This window comes from Vespa mandarinia, chromosome 2 (assembly GCF_050613455.1).
Source record: "Vespa mandarinia isolate Hongniang chromosome 2, ASM5061345v1, whole genome shotgun sequence".
Taxonomy (NCBI): domain Eukaryota; kingdom Metazoa; phylum Arthropoda; class Insecta; order Hymenoptera; family Vespidae; genus Vespa; species Vespa mandarinia.
Window position 1 is genome coordinate 19,623,926 of NC_140811.1, and position 14,338 is coordinate 19,638,263.

The 14,338-nt window shown below is 34.0% G+C and overlaps 4 protein-coding genes across 6 annotated transcripts; 1 reads left to right on the top strand and 3 right to left on the bottom strand.

The window, feature by feature from the left end:
• Nucleotides 1-1,033: 1,033 nt before the first annotated feature.
• On the bottom strand, nucleotides 1,034-5,948 carry LOC118443475 (very long chain fatty acid elongase AAEL008004-like). Its single transcript, XM_035870576.2, has 4 exons — nucleotides 5,560-5,948; nucleotides 2,499-2,633; nucleotides 2,155-2,426; nucleotides 1,034-2,078 (listed from the first exon to the last, which is right to left on the bottom strand). The coding sequence occupies exons 2-4, from the start codon at nucleotides 2,545-2,547 to the stop codon at nucleotides 1,566-1,568; spliced, it is 834 nt and encodes a 277-aa protein (XP_035726469.2). The 5' UTR covers nucleotides 2,548-2,633; nucleotides 5,560-5,948; the 3' UTR covers nucleotides 1,034-1,565.
• Nucleotides 5,949-6,556: 608 nt separating this feature from the next.
• Nucleotides 6,557-9,556, top strand: udt (protein undicht). 2 transcript variants are annotated; one of them, XM_035865136.2, is made up of 10 exons: nucleotides 6,557-6,661; nucleotides 6,829-6,909; nucleotides 7,054-7,284; nucleotides 7,349-7,506; nucleotides 7,611-7,758; nucleotides 7,853-8,279; nucleotides 8,474-8,628; nucleotides 8,708-8,947; nucleotides 9,021-9,253; nucleotides 9,368-9,556. In XM_035865136.2, exons 2-10 carry the CDS (start codon nucleotides 6,855-6,857, stop codon nucleotides 9,554-9,556), a joined length of 1,836 nt encoding a protein of 611 aa, XP_035721029.2. In that variant the 5' UTR covers nucleotides 6,557-6,661; nucleotides 6,829-6,854. The 2 variants fall into 2 exon arrangements, with proteins under 2 accessions (XP_035721029.2, XP_085520860.1); XM_085664734.1 differs by having other exon boundaries at nucleotides 6,568-6,656.
• On the bottom strand, nucleotides 8,706-11,040 carry LOC118444235 (protein FAM32A-like). The gene is made up of 3 exons (XM_035872350.2): nucleotides 10,901-11,040; nucleotides 10,628-10,760; nucleotides 8,706-10,483 (listed from the first exon to the last, which is right to left on the bottom strand). The coding sequence occupies exons 1-3, from the start codon at nucleotides 10,987-10,989 to the stop codon at nucleotides 10,361-10,363; spliced, it is 345 nt and encodes a 114-aa protein (XP_035728243.1). The 5' UTR covers nucleotides 10,990-11,040; the 3' UTR covers nucleotides 8,706-10,360.
• Nucleotides 10,897-13,683, bottom strand: Arl8 (ADP-ribosylation factor-like protein 8). 2 transcript variants are annotated; one of them, XR_014983826.1, is made up of 4 exons: nucleotides 13,190-13,683; nucleotides 12,402-12,718; nucleotides 11,690-12,308; nucleotides 10,897-11,193 (listed from the first exon to the last, which is right to left on the bottom strand). XR_014983826.1 is itself a non-coding variant. In XM_035871955.2 (3 exons), exons 1-3 carry the CDS (start codon nucleotides 13,310-13,312, stop codon nucleotides 12,188-12,190), a joined length of 561 nt encoding a protein of 186 aa, XP_035727848.1. In that variant the 5' UTR covers nucleotides 13,313-13,683; the 3' UTR covers nucleotides 11,320-12,187. The 2 variants fall into 2 exon arrangements, 1 of the variants encoding a protein (XP_035727848.1); XM_035871955.2 differs by lacking the exon at nucleotides 10,897-11,193 and having other exon boundaries at nucleotides 11,320-12,308.
• Nucleotides 13,684-14,338: the final 655 nt, after the last annotated feature.

The window sequence follows — 14,338 nt, forward strand, 5'->3', positions numbered from 1 at the left end:
CATAGTATTTATTACGTATTTATACTATACCTATCTAGGTAGGCATGTATATTACCTTTTTTCACCGTACTCTTATGAATTGAGAGGACTAAATTTGGAATTCCTCGACAAGAGGAGGAAATAAAAAAGATATACGACTGCATAACACGAATGAATTTTTTCCAATGAATTTGTCAATGACAAATCAGATAACATATGTCCTTATGTAAAAAGTTGAATCTCCGTTAAAATTTCCTTCTTTCCTTCTTAAGAGAAAAATTTAATAATTCGCTCGTATCTGAAAAGAAGGGTTAATAAAGAGATGGCTCTAATAATTGCAATATTTATTAATCGATAGATAGACAGATAAAAACATAGAAACTGTAACGACAGAAATCGTTGCCATTTTGAAGTGATTACTCGAATAGTAATTTCAATATCTATTTTCAGATAATTTCACGAATTGTTTATATATCTGAGAATGGATATCAGAATCGGGAGATACTTTTAAGAAAAGTTTATGTCGACGATATAAACGGTACAATGGTTCCTCGCACTAGTTGGGCTGGCACTAAACTTCTAAAAGCGTAAAAATTTTGCTTATGCAAAACGGCATCCTATTTGCATAAAATAAAAAAGAATTTCCCGACAATTGCGATGAACGCAATACGATTTTTTAACGTTTCTTTTTTTCTCTTTAGTTTTATTTTTCTATATTTACGTTTGTAAAAGTAATGCCAAAGTCAGATTAAGTATTCTAATAATAATAATAAGTAACGACAGTCATAAGCAGTTATAAGCAATGTCTTTCCCATTTTTTCAATCCGTTCCTCCATTACTTAACTTCACTAGTCATTGCTTCTTTCTGGTTAAAAACAAATGGCGTGCAGGCTATAGGATGGGAGTAGTAGTAGAATAGAGGTATTTACATATCTCTGGTTGTCGTTTAAAAGTTTTGTGTAGCTATGAAATGAATTATCCTTTGTTTCGATCGCGAAAAGGATGGGATATGACGAAAAATTGTTGCGATAGAAAAACAATGAAATGCCAAGGAGAGCAAAGAAAAAGTTGCGTTTAATTATTACCGATGATTGTCCAATTGATATTGTACGATTGAAAGACATTAAATTGATATATTTGCTGTATATAATATATCGTGCCCTTAAAAGAATATTATCGTAACTGAATGTCGAACCAACAAAAGGTATACACGAAACGATATCTAAGTACGAAACGAATAACGTCGCAAAGTTAGTCATTAGACTAGTAATACATAATCTGATTTCGTTGTCCCAGCTAATAAGATACTTGGTTTTAATTAGTGTTTAAGGAATATTATGTAAGAACATTTAATTATAAACTTCATTATACCGAAATATCGAAATTCTGATCTAGCCGTAGCTAGTAAAATATAATTTGATTTTTCTTTTCTCCTAAAAATGATTTTATATCTTTAAGTTGCGACAGTATCCTTTTAGAAATTCGACATGTACTCGTCGAATGGGCACGCATATATGTCTCGACGTTTAATCCTTGAAAAGATTGTTTCTTTTGTTAAATCTTTTTTCCTTTCGAGTTTCACTTTCTCAATTCGATTTATCTTTGACCATCTCACTATCGTTTTCCTCATATTTCTTCTCAATGTTGTGAGATTTCGTATAGGAGGTAACGTAAAACGAGCCGAAGAGATATATGAAGACAAAAGAATTGATGACCAAGAGAACAGTCGGGAATTTTGGAAAATTGCAACCGTTAAATAGAACCAGACTGTTGTGAATGCCGATTATTGTGAATTGCAAGAGTTGCAAACTCGTCAAATATTTCTTCCACCAAAGATAGGGCTGCATCTGTGGTCCAAACGCAGTGAGCATGTAATAGGTATACATGATGATATGTACGAAAGAGTTGATAACGCCGAGCAAGGTCCCGTGTCCACCAGGCAGCCATTTAACGGCGACCCAAGCGGCTAAAGGCATTAGCCCATGATGATAGACGTGTAAGAACGATATTTGCTTCTCCTTCTTTCGTAGAACGAAGAATACCGTGTCCAGTAGTTCGATCAGTTTGCATACGAAGTACGTGTATACACTTCGAGTCATCTGTTCAAAGATAATAGTATTAATAATCGATAGGATAATCGATTGGCATAAATTTTCTTGACATTTTTATACTAACCCTTAATGCTATTGGATCGTTCGAGTAATCGACCGGTTGACAATAAAAACTGTAATGGTGGAACCATCCTGACATCAAACCTTCGTAAACGATGTATATGCTGAGCAATACTTGGATAAAATTGTAAACAATCAGCATATTCTTCAAATTATATGGCTTTTTGTCCCTCATATATCTCGGTCCGGCCGATAGAGAAAAATATAAGTAGGTAATAAGGATAGTCAATATCGGACCTGGTCCCGATACCAAGAACCAATCTTTCGTTCTCGGATCTAAAAAATGTAACTTGTTAGCTGCTTAAATAATCGTTAACGAACATGATCTTTTTCTCTTTCTTCTCTTACCATTCCTATTGTACATTAAATCCTTGTACCATTCCACGAGACCCGACATCTCTCTCTCTCTCTCTCTCTCTCTCTCTCTCTCTCTCTCTCTCTCTCTCTCTCTCTCTCTCTCTCTCTCTCTAATCGTCCGTCGACCTGAAATATCATATGCATTTATTACCTTCGGATTAAATCAATTTAATAATATCTAATGCTTTGTCATCCATTGTCGAACTAGAGAGAGAGAGAGAGAGAGAGAGAGAAATTATTAATCATTTCGATCGACACAAATTGTAAGTCCTTGATGGGAAATACCTAGAGCGCATATAAATATATCACTTTCGAGCGATTATAATCGCTACTAATGACTATTTTCAAAGGATACAATTATATGAACCATGCGAATACACCATTCTTAACTCCTTCCTTAAATAATGATCGAGCGTTACGATAATCCACCAAATGGATTACGTTCGCAAGCATAGCGAACGATTATCTTCCAATGTCAGAATGTCCATCTCGCCATTTCCCAATCTGTGTGTTTCTTCTATCTCCTTTGACGAGGATAGATCAAAGAAAATAATTATAACCATTTTTATCACGATAAAGGATAAACTTTAAAAAGAAATTTGCGATATATGCGATTGAGTGTCATTTAATTTAATTTTTCAACATACTGCTCTTGGTTCCGAAAGAGAAATATAAGTACATTGTACATGCGTGTATATTTCAAAGCATAGTAGTACTTTTTCTTCGTTCGTTCAAATAAACCGAAAAATGTATAAGGTTTTAAAGTATGACTTTTCTCGATTTGCGAAGTCGATTGACGAGTTAAGGAGAAACGAATCGAAATTAAACACTTTTGTACGCAGACGTTACAAGAATGTATGTACGCGACACAAGTCCGAGGAGATAGAGGTTGCCAATCGTTTCGAAAGATGAGAAAAATGCGCGAGCTCGACTTGAGTACCAAGGTGAACCAGATCGTCGAGGCACAATGAAAACATCCATTGCAGTTTACATTTTACTTTTACTCTCCCTTTCTTCGATTTCTCGTGTTCCCTCCTCGAAGCCGGCAGTTCAAATCGTTCGCGGCAGTTCGTTGGCACAAACGAAATTATTTAAAATACGAATGCGCGTTTTCCCTTTGCTCGAGGAAGGAAAGAGAGACGTTTTTCTTTTACAAATACAATTTTATATATGGCTCGGGTTAAATTTTTCCAAAAAGAAAGAAAAGAAAGAAAAAAAAGAAAAAAAAGAAAAAAAGAAAAAGAAAAAAAGAAAAAAGAAAAAAAGGGAAGAAAAAAGAAAGAAAAAAAACAAACACAAAAGAAAAAGAAAAGAGATGTAGCAAAGTTAAATATATCGGAATATCGAGGAAATATGCGAAATATGAGTGACAATAGATAGATAAATTTATTTATCGGGTGTTCGATAATAATTTGATAATAATCGAGTTTCGTAAGATCGAAAGGCTTTGCCGATCGACCTACGTAAGATGACCTACTTCGCGCCGATCTGCAGGTATCAAGTCTTATTTGAGAGAACTATCTCGAGTTATACTCGACTATTATACTGTATTAATAACAACTATATCGTCATTATTAACAAAAATATCCCAACTCACGAGCCTCGAGAAGGAAAAGACAATTCTTGATTTATAACATTTTCTAAGGATGTTTTAATTCAATAAAAGCAGACGGTTTAACTTTATGGATGGATGGATGGATGATAAATAATTTTGCCACGTAAACGTTTGCCCGTCGTCTTAGGACCAACTTTTTGAGAATGAGAACCTAATGAGAAGAAAAACTGTTAAACCGGTTTTATTGGACGGACGTAGAGTGAGAGCGAGGAGAAATAAAGAATGAGTACGCGCGCACGTAGGTATGTTTTACGAATGAAAACTATAACGAAAATAGTATAAAGTTATGTGCGATTGATAATTATACAGGCATTAAATAACGTCTGCGCATTTTTATAAAACTTGTCAAAAAGAACAAGGACGAAGGAACACGGGCATATAACGTAAGTCATTATTAATGACTTACGTTACGAAAGACGTGCCGCGAGATTTGAGAGTATCACTAAAATTATATAATCCTCCAGGATCTCACTTTCCTTTTTATCGATGCCCGAGGGTATATCATGCCTGACCGACTAATGAATTCTTTTTCTTACCTCTTTGAAAAACAAGATTTGGCCTTGAAGCTAATTCAAAAAAGTTCGATGCTCCGAATCGCAACAGCAGTTGTATTCAGCGGCAAACGAGAAAGAAAGAGGAAGGGAGTGAGAGAGGGGGGCCAGTTGGAGGGAGAGAAACGACGACGACGACGACGACGACGACGACTACGACGACGACGATGATGACGATCTTATTATCGTTTGGCCCCGAGTTGAGAACTCAGACTTCTTTTACCTTGAAATCGGCTTTAACCGATTGTGACATAGACAAGAAGACGCGGCTCCATTCACTCTCTCCCTAAGGGGATAATAAACACGATGATAAGTGTTCGAGCAGAACCACGGGATATTTTACAATAATTCATTTGATGATTTCCCATGACGACATCTTTCAGCAATTTACATTTCCAAGAGTTGATTTTCTTTTTCTAACTTTTTTCTATCTTCGTAATTAACGAAGAATTATACAAATGACGTACGCATAAATAAAAATAATTTAATAAGTGCACACATTCCTTCGCGGTTAAACGATAATAATATGTCGCACGAACGTCGTACGATCGGCATCGTTGAATTTCTCGGACGTGTCCTTAGAAAAATAAAGAAATGATCAACGGTACAGACGCGCAAACAGATTTCCGAAGACAAGCGAGGTAATTCTATCTTAAAGGCTTACCCTTCGATTACTCGAAAACTCTCTGTCTTACGAAGTATTTAAAAAGATCCTTTCTACCTCGCTATCATCCCAAAAAGATCAAAGAAGGAGTGAAAGGAACGAAAGGATCTTCGTTTTCGCTTTTATCGTAGACATACTATATATACATATATATATATATGTATATATATATATATATATATATATATATATATATATATCTAGCCATTATCAATTTCTTACCGTTATCAATTAGTGCAAAAAAGCACTATCGAAACCACAACACTACTTTTAATCTTGGATTAATGTTTGTCGAAAAAATCGTGAAAAGCACTTATCTTCTTTTTTTTTCTTCCACTTGTCCTTCTTCTTCTTCTTTTGTCTATATATTCTATTTGAAAATACACCGTTTGTAATATGTAGATAATAAAGCAATATATAAAAGGATTGGATATTGCTTTCGGTAAAAAGACTTGTCTACCGTTCGAAGATAGAAATTGTAATTTCGTTGATTAAACAAATGAATTGATGATAAAGTGACGATAAAAGAAAATTAGCGAAGAAAAGATGATATTCTTTCGGAATTAAGAAGCCGCGCCGAAAGTCTCCAAGCAACTGCATGAAGAACAAGAAACAGTGCGAGCTTATATATGTAGAATGTAGACGATGCTTAAATCAAATTTTATTACAATCGTAATAACAAAGGGCAAAGATTTTAACCCTCAGTATTGATTCGAAATAAATTAACGGAAATAGATTATAATACTTTTATTATTTCTCCTAAGATTTTAATAAATAAAATACTCTTGTAATTTATTTATTATCAAACGATTACAAACATAATTTTCTGATCTATAGACCGTGATAAGCGAATCAATAAATGAATGTCTAATTATAATGGCTATTTAATATTAATTCAATCACTTGATGTTCGATCTTTTATTTATATTTATATTACTATTACCGAGTGAATTTATTCATTCCTATCATTTTATTTTTTTATTGTTTTATATTGTTTTATATTTATTCTTTTATATTGTTCATTTTATATTTTCTATCAACAAATATCAAATATATTTTAATAAATATTAAAATTCAATGATAAATAATTTTTCTCAGTATTAAATTTAAACATATCTAAATTCAAATGAAGCGCGTTTAATTGTTATTTATTGACGGAAAGATGTCGTCTCTAAGATATTCGAAAAAGAAACAAATTTGTAATTCTCGAAAACGATCCTAGAGGACAGACAAATCGAGGAGCGAGATTGGGTGGAGCATAGCCTTTTGATGCCTTCATCATCTCGTCATTATTATTAAGTTGCTTACGAGTCGATATTGTATGGTTATTAAGTTTACATTTTATTTTTCTTTATTTTTTCCCTTTCTCTCTCTCTCTCTCTCTCTCTCTCTCTCTCTCTCTCTCTCTCTCTCTCTCTCTCTCTCTCTCTCTCTTTCTCTCTCTCTCTATCATCCTTATTCATATATTCATATATGATATATATTCAATAGCGCACATCTGCAGTTGGAATGATATAATGTGTAAAGTACGGATCACGTGTTTATTTCTAATAACATGTTTTATTTATCAAGGTAAATTGTCTCTTATATTTTTTCGTTAAAATCTTTAATCCGTTAAAGTGTGATAAAACGATTAAAAGTGATAATAATCCTAATGTAGACGTTATATTTTTCTAATAAATGATGATTTTTTTTCTCTCTCTTTTTTCCCTACAGCATCTGCATCCTGCCAAATACCATTGATAATTAGGGGCTCTTGGTTTTCTTGGGAGAATGGGAGGAACACATTGACAGAAATAAATGCCGAAACAATGACAAATCGAGGATATTGTATAAATATGTTGGAAGAGTATCATGTGAATTATACGTTTGTATTTCGCAAAAATGTTTGTTATCATTGTGTAAAACTCATTGTTAGAACGGTTAATGTATTAGAGAAATTAGAAGGTAAGGAGATTTAATAATAAATGTCATTTTGTTCGTTGTTATATCAAATTTATGATTATTTTAGCAAGCTGTGTAAATTTACCCACCGGCGTTGAACCTACGGTAGAAAACGTCTGCAAAGGATTACGTCCTGATCAGCAATTGATAACATTATTTTCGGAAAATTATGTTCCTGTAAATTGTAGATCGTCGCTCGAAGGTGTATGGCAGTTTGCCTATCAGGCAAGTTTTCCTCAATAATACTTAGAGAATCCTTGAATTCTTCATTTTTCCTATATATAAAAATATAGATTATCATCTGGATGCTATCCCATTTTTTGTTGCAGAATCGATTCAGGTTTACAGGAGAATGCAATCATCCGGATGCACAAATACGTTCTTGTCAAACAGCAGGAACACAGTTTCTTATAACTAATCAAAAGTTCAATATAACTTACAAACAATGTCAGGGCATGAAAGGAACCTTCGACGGATGTTGGTTCATATATTAATATTTAAATACTTCTCTCTCTCTCTCTCTCTCTCTAAAAAATCATTATATGTCTAAGCACATGTCGTTTCATTTTAGTGGTAGAATACAGCTGTTTGGGTGATTGGTTCGTAGAAAAGAATCACTTTTTCGCTGTAGCAAACACAAAAGAATCTAGAAAGGACGAAAAGTACAGGTGTTTTTTAAAAAATCGCGATGACGATTTATACATTGGTGTATCGATTACAGCAGAATGTAATACTTTGAAAACAGTCGAGAAGAGTCCTGAGAGATTAAGAGTTACGCCTGTCAAAGCTGAATTAGTAGAACCTGGGTGTCGCTTACCTCAAGATATGCATGGGAATTGGATAAATACTGCTAATATCGATGCGGACGTTTTCATTAATGAAACGCATATCATCGAAACGTGGTATCCGGACGAAGGCCGTTATAGACGTACGATTTATGTTTGTCGTGAACTAAGAGATAGTAGGATAATGATGGCACGATTAACGGTCGATGGCTGGTATGTTTTATGTATAACTAACTTGATAATAATGTATGATATATACGTACACAGATGCGCAGAAAAGATCGTAGAATTTCGTTAAAAAGAAAATATACATATGATGACCTTGAGAGAAAAAAAAGCGAAAAAAACGAAAAAAAATTCTTTGCCCTAATATCTTTGCTGATAATATAAATCATTTGCTGTTATAGCCAAAGGGATTACGTTTGTTTCGATGTTGTTACGCGGCATCACAATATCATTAGATACCGTCGTGGCCTTGCCGTTATTAAGGATGATTTTCATACAGTTTGCTCTTGGGTCCAGTTTCAAAATACAGAAGATTGGAAGTATGACTTATTTTTAGGTGTGCATAAAAATATATTCTTTTTTTTATCAATTTAATCTCGATCTATATTACTTTTCTTGTCGCGTTTCTTCCACAGCGAAAAATCCTGTTCCCGTACGTTGTCCTGTCGCTGGAAAATACATGTTTAAGCAGAAAGGAGATGTACTTTTCGAAACACGTATCTTGGGTGGTGTCACACTATCGCCACGTCCAAATATCTATTGTAAGCAAAATATTTCGGATTTTTCGGTATGCGATACAGATCAAAAAGAAGTGGCCATAGATGAGAATTATTGTTTGTCCGTGGATTATTTAGGAAAGCCAGTGGATATTTATAGTAAGTATAAAAGGTTTTATTACCGCCTTTTATTTATTCATTATTTCAATTAATTCATTATTTCTCTTCACAGGCGAACCCGATTATAAAATGAAATGTATTGGGTATTGGAAAGAAAATTTAAAATCCTATCTTATTACATACGACGAATTAGATCCTTTCAGCAAGTACCGTTGTTGGGTATATCAGAGAGCAGATTTAAACAGAGTATTAATGTCTCAGGCAATCGGACCATTTTGCGATCTTAAGCAAGACGTTACGAGTAGCAATTATACAGAAGGTGCAGCAGTTGCACTCGAATTGCAAGTACGTGTATAGTAGTTACTTTGTCTTTCCTTTTTGCCTAACGTTACACATAAAGGGCAAAAGGGAAAGTCGTTGTTGTCAGTGTGACAACAATGTCAAATATTTTTATTACAGGAATACGAACGAGAACGCGATCAGTGTCCGATGCATTTTGATGATGGCAGTAATCCATGGATGCAGACTGAAAACTATATTAAAGTTTTCCGTTATGGTAACGGTAACGATAACACGATCGTAAAGTCTCCCTTATTGCTTACGGGACTCTTAGTCTTTCTTACTCGGCTCAATTTTATACATATATGAGTGTAGCGCATATGTATCTCTTCAAGATCATATATTTTTTTTCTATTAAAACTATATTTTGCTACAACACCGGCAATGATTCGATGACTACAGTTCGTTGATCATCATCATCATCATCATCATCATTTCTATTCGATGATGTTTAAGACGTTTATTATTTTTACAATGGAGAAGAATTTCAAATACAGTATATACATCTATATATATATATATATATATATATACACAATTAAGAAATGGTTGAATTAATCGCATTTATGCATGTACATATGTGCACGCGTAGCCAGTAATAGCTGGCGCGTTGTCTACACTAAATTTCTTTCGTTTAAAATAATTTCTACGCAACGTGCACCTTCTTTTAGGTCATTAACGAAAGCGAATTCGACGAAATATAAACCACATATGTACTACCTTATTCAAATCCAAATAACTTATATTCATTTAATTTCTCATATTCTTTAATTTGTCTCGATTACCAAACAATATTAAACAATATTAAAGATAGTGTAGACTATGTATAAATGTCAAATATTCCGTCCAAATTGTGCTTTAATGTACATACAGTGGATATTAATATGCATACGACAACGTTATTTTATTCACCGATATTAGAATATTGAAAATAGTTTATTACTTTATTTAATGAATTATTTAATGAATGAAAATTTTATACATTTGATTAGTCTAAAAGCATGATAAATATAGACGTATTATATAGATATAGTATTACACTTTTTTTCATACGACATACGAGTTATTTATAATCTAAATAAATAAAAATGTGTCGAAAAATAAACAGTGCCTTTATTTGGTCCAGCTGACTTTTGGTATGTCAAAGTGCTCTGTCAAACTATCCAAATGCCTATTGAATTCTTCGACGCGTTGTTTGTGTGTCATAGAAGCCTTCTGTTTTATCCTCTCATTTTGCTGAAATAAATACCAATTATATGAAACATACTATTCCCTATCTTACTGTGTGTGTGTGTGTGTGTGTGTGTGTGTGTGTGTGTGTGTGTGTGTGTGTGTGTGTGTGTGTGCAGACAGCGTTTACCAACGATGGAAAGAGATTACCATTTTTTCTTGCATTTTTTGAAAAGCTATTTCCGCCTTTGTACGCTTTATTTCAATATTCCGTGGTATCTCCTCTTCGATTTTATTGGCTATCTCCACTAGTTTCTTACTTTTGCTATCTTTATTCTTTTTCCTAATGAGTAAATGAAATAAAATATTATCAAATATAAAAGAATATTTAAGGAATATTTATTTTATTATTAGTCCTTAAAAAAAACGTCCTAAAAAATAAACTTAACCTCAAATCACAAACTGTTCTATGGTTGTACTTACTTTTTGCTCACGGTCTGATCGTTTTTTAATTTAAGAGGTCCTTTAGCAGCATGTGCATAAGGATCGTCGTCGTCGTTTGTCGAAGGCATGATTTAATATTAATTAATCAACACAATAGATTGTCTACAGTAGTCAACAAGTTGACGGCGTAAAGTTCCTTGACAAGTAAGAAGGTAATTAGACAAATCAAAATCAAGGTAACGACATCTAGAGCGAAGTGAATTTTTTGCGCATGCGCAAAATACGAAGAATCTTCTCACCGGCAAAAGACTGCAGTATGCGTATGCATTATCCTAGATACGGAAAACATATCTGGGATAATATAAAATGTTGGATAATATAAATTCGTAATGTTGACGCAACTTAATGGAATATTTGTAATAAGTATGAAATGATGAAGAAAGTCAAATAAACGCAGATGAAGTAAACGTATGTAATTAAAAGTACAAGATGAATAAAGTATTATAATAAAATCATATACGTTCCCCAATGAGATTAGGATTCGGTACATAGGCGAGCATCCATTTAAAAAATGGATTATAGGGTTTTATTTATATGTATATATGCATATATACGTATATACATATACATAACACACAATCATATTTTATAGAGCATAATAAATTGATATCGTATAGTCCATTATTCTTCATTAATTATACAAGTTTACTCAGCATCGTATCATGTACATTTAGCAATCAATCCTTTTAAATCTCTACATGGTGATCTTTTAATCGTTATCAAGTAATTTTAAGAGATTGCGTATTATATAGTAATTAATATTAATACCTTTGAGCCTGTATTTGTATCAGCTATCATTGTGGTCTATCATAATCATTAAATACTATTATGCTCCAATAGTACAAGTTCAAATAATAGCACTGATGTTTGAATCGAGTATCTAAAACTGAAAATATAAAAAATTGTTCCTTAACGCTAACTAGCCCTCAGATTATTCGAGCTTTTCATCAATGTTACAATTCACAAAAATGTACTTGGCATAAGCATTGTTTTGTTTTGTTTGTTTTACTTTCTTCTTCTCTCTCTCTCTCTCTCTCTCTCTCTCTCGCCCCAACCCCCATCCCATCCCGCTTAATTTCGCCACAAACTCTTCGTATGTAAACTTAGAACTGCTAAAGCTTAGGTTTAAGAAATTTTTCTACGATAATGACTCGATTCTGAATCCTGAATAAAATCCACTGAACACTCCTCGTGCGATTGATCCCAATGCTTTTATCGATATTTTGGGTTTTCCAACACGAATATAGCACAATATTTTTATGCGTATTAGCGTATTCCGCTTCGGGAATGTGCTATAAGCCATTGTAACGTAATATCAATATTGTCCTTTTCTTTGCAGGAAATACTATAGCAACAAATCTCACGATCTTGAATCGCTGATAAATTCCTAAAGAAAAAAAGAAAAAAACAAATAATTATGGCATAATCATTAAAGATCAATTTGATGCGATTGACCATTTTGTTTATAATGATCTCTTACATTCTTTCTATAAGTCCATTTTCATCCAATGCATGAGGGAGATCCCTTTTATTTCCAAGGACCAAAACTGGTATACCGGAAAGTTGAGGTTTGTCCAGTAAATTATGTAATTCGTTACGACTGGCCTCAATTTTCTCTGAATCAGCTGCGTCGACCATGTATACTATAGCATTGACGCCTCTGCAGTATCTTTCCCACATGGATCTAAACCTTGGTTGACCGCCAATATCCCAAACTTTAATGGTAACATTACCTTTAGTTATTTTACGCATATTAAAACCGACCGTTGGTATCATATCTTCGCTGAACTGTCCTGACTGGAAAAAGAAGAAAAACATTTCTATAACATTTGACATTTATAAAAGCCAGTCGATTGCGCTATAGCAGATGGACTATATTTCAAAGCTTTCTCGTTTCTTTTTATATCTACTCAATGGAAAACTATATATCAAGATCAAACGTTGACTCACTAATTGTTTAAAGACCTTTCATCTATTAATACGATTGAACAAAAGATTAAACGGATAAACAACCGTTCCTCCTAATCTTAAAAACGCACCTTACAATCTATTATTTTAAGATTAAGGCACAGACGAAGTAGGAAATATAACCAAACTATGGTGCACGCGTGCTAGCGATCTTTTCGGAGAAATGCGGTGCTCTTTAAAGGATATATGTGTCGCATCGTTTCGTCATTCCTCGACTTCATTCTTTCATCGGTTTTGTCGATCGGCTCGAAACTCGGGGCGAGGTGTATCGTGCTAGCAGTAAAACAAAAAGTTCCGTACCGCTATAACATTAACGAATGTAGTTTTTCCGCTATATTGAAGTCCAACGAGCGTGAGTTCCATCTCCTCCTTCCAAAAGAGAGACTTGAACCAGTCTAAGATCCTATTGATTAACGCCAACATCCTGAATAATACGGGGGACGTTGATCCCGCTGAACCGGCCGAGGTTTCTTTCTTTCTTTCTTTCTTTCTTCTTTACGTTGTTTCACCCAACGACAACAACGACAACGACGACAACGACGACAACGATGAGCCAACGACAACGACGACGACGACGACAACACTCACGATCTTTGACATGTAGTCATTCGCGGACAAGAGTGGTCGACGTCAGATACGCGCAGCAAGTGCGTACCACGCTAGTCAATGATACCGCTGGCTGCTAACTGTGCGCCACTGTTAATTCGCAATGCGTCTATGTTACGATAATTGTTATCAAATGAAATTTTATCTTCTTCAAATGCCGATATATCTCGCATACCAAACCATCTCGGTCTTTCGCAAAGATTTACAAAATTTATTATCACTTTACAGTTTTACCATTGACGTATAGCAGAAGACCGGATAAACAGTGGCTCTCAACATAGATCCCGAATAGAAATGCGCTCACCTTTACGTTTAATATTTCCGAATGTTTCATTAGAGAGAGAGAGAGAGAGAGAGAGGGAGAGAGAGAGAGAGAAACCAATATATATATATATATATATTATTAGGACTAGCGTTAATTTTGAAAAGTAATATTTTCTCTCATTTATCCTTCGATATTATCTTTCGACGAAAGAACAATTAAATGTCGCTAAATAGTATTACAAATGGCTCGCTTTCGTGGGCGGGAAAGAAAGGAAAAGTGACGATAGGAGCGCACGAATAGCCGATGCGCGTTCATCGAATGACTCACATGTTTCTCTACTTCCGGATATTTAACGGCATATCGAACTTGTCGATACTCTTTCTCCTATTTTCATCATACTTTTCAAATATTGTCATGTCATATACATGGTGAGAGTAAAAATATACCAGAAATAAAATAAGTACGTATATGAAATCTACTAGATTCTCTTATATACAATTTCGATTTTCTTTAATCATTTACGACGAAGGGAATATCTCGCCCATCGATATCAATATTTCTATTATCAATCCTCCAGA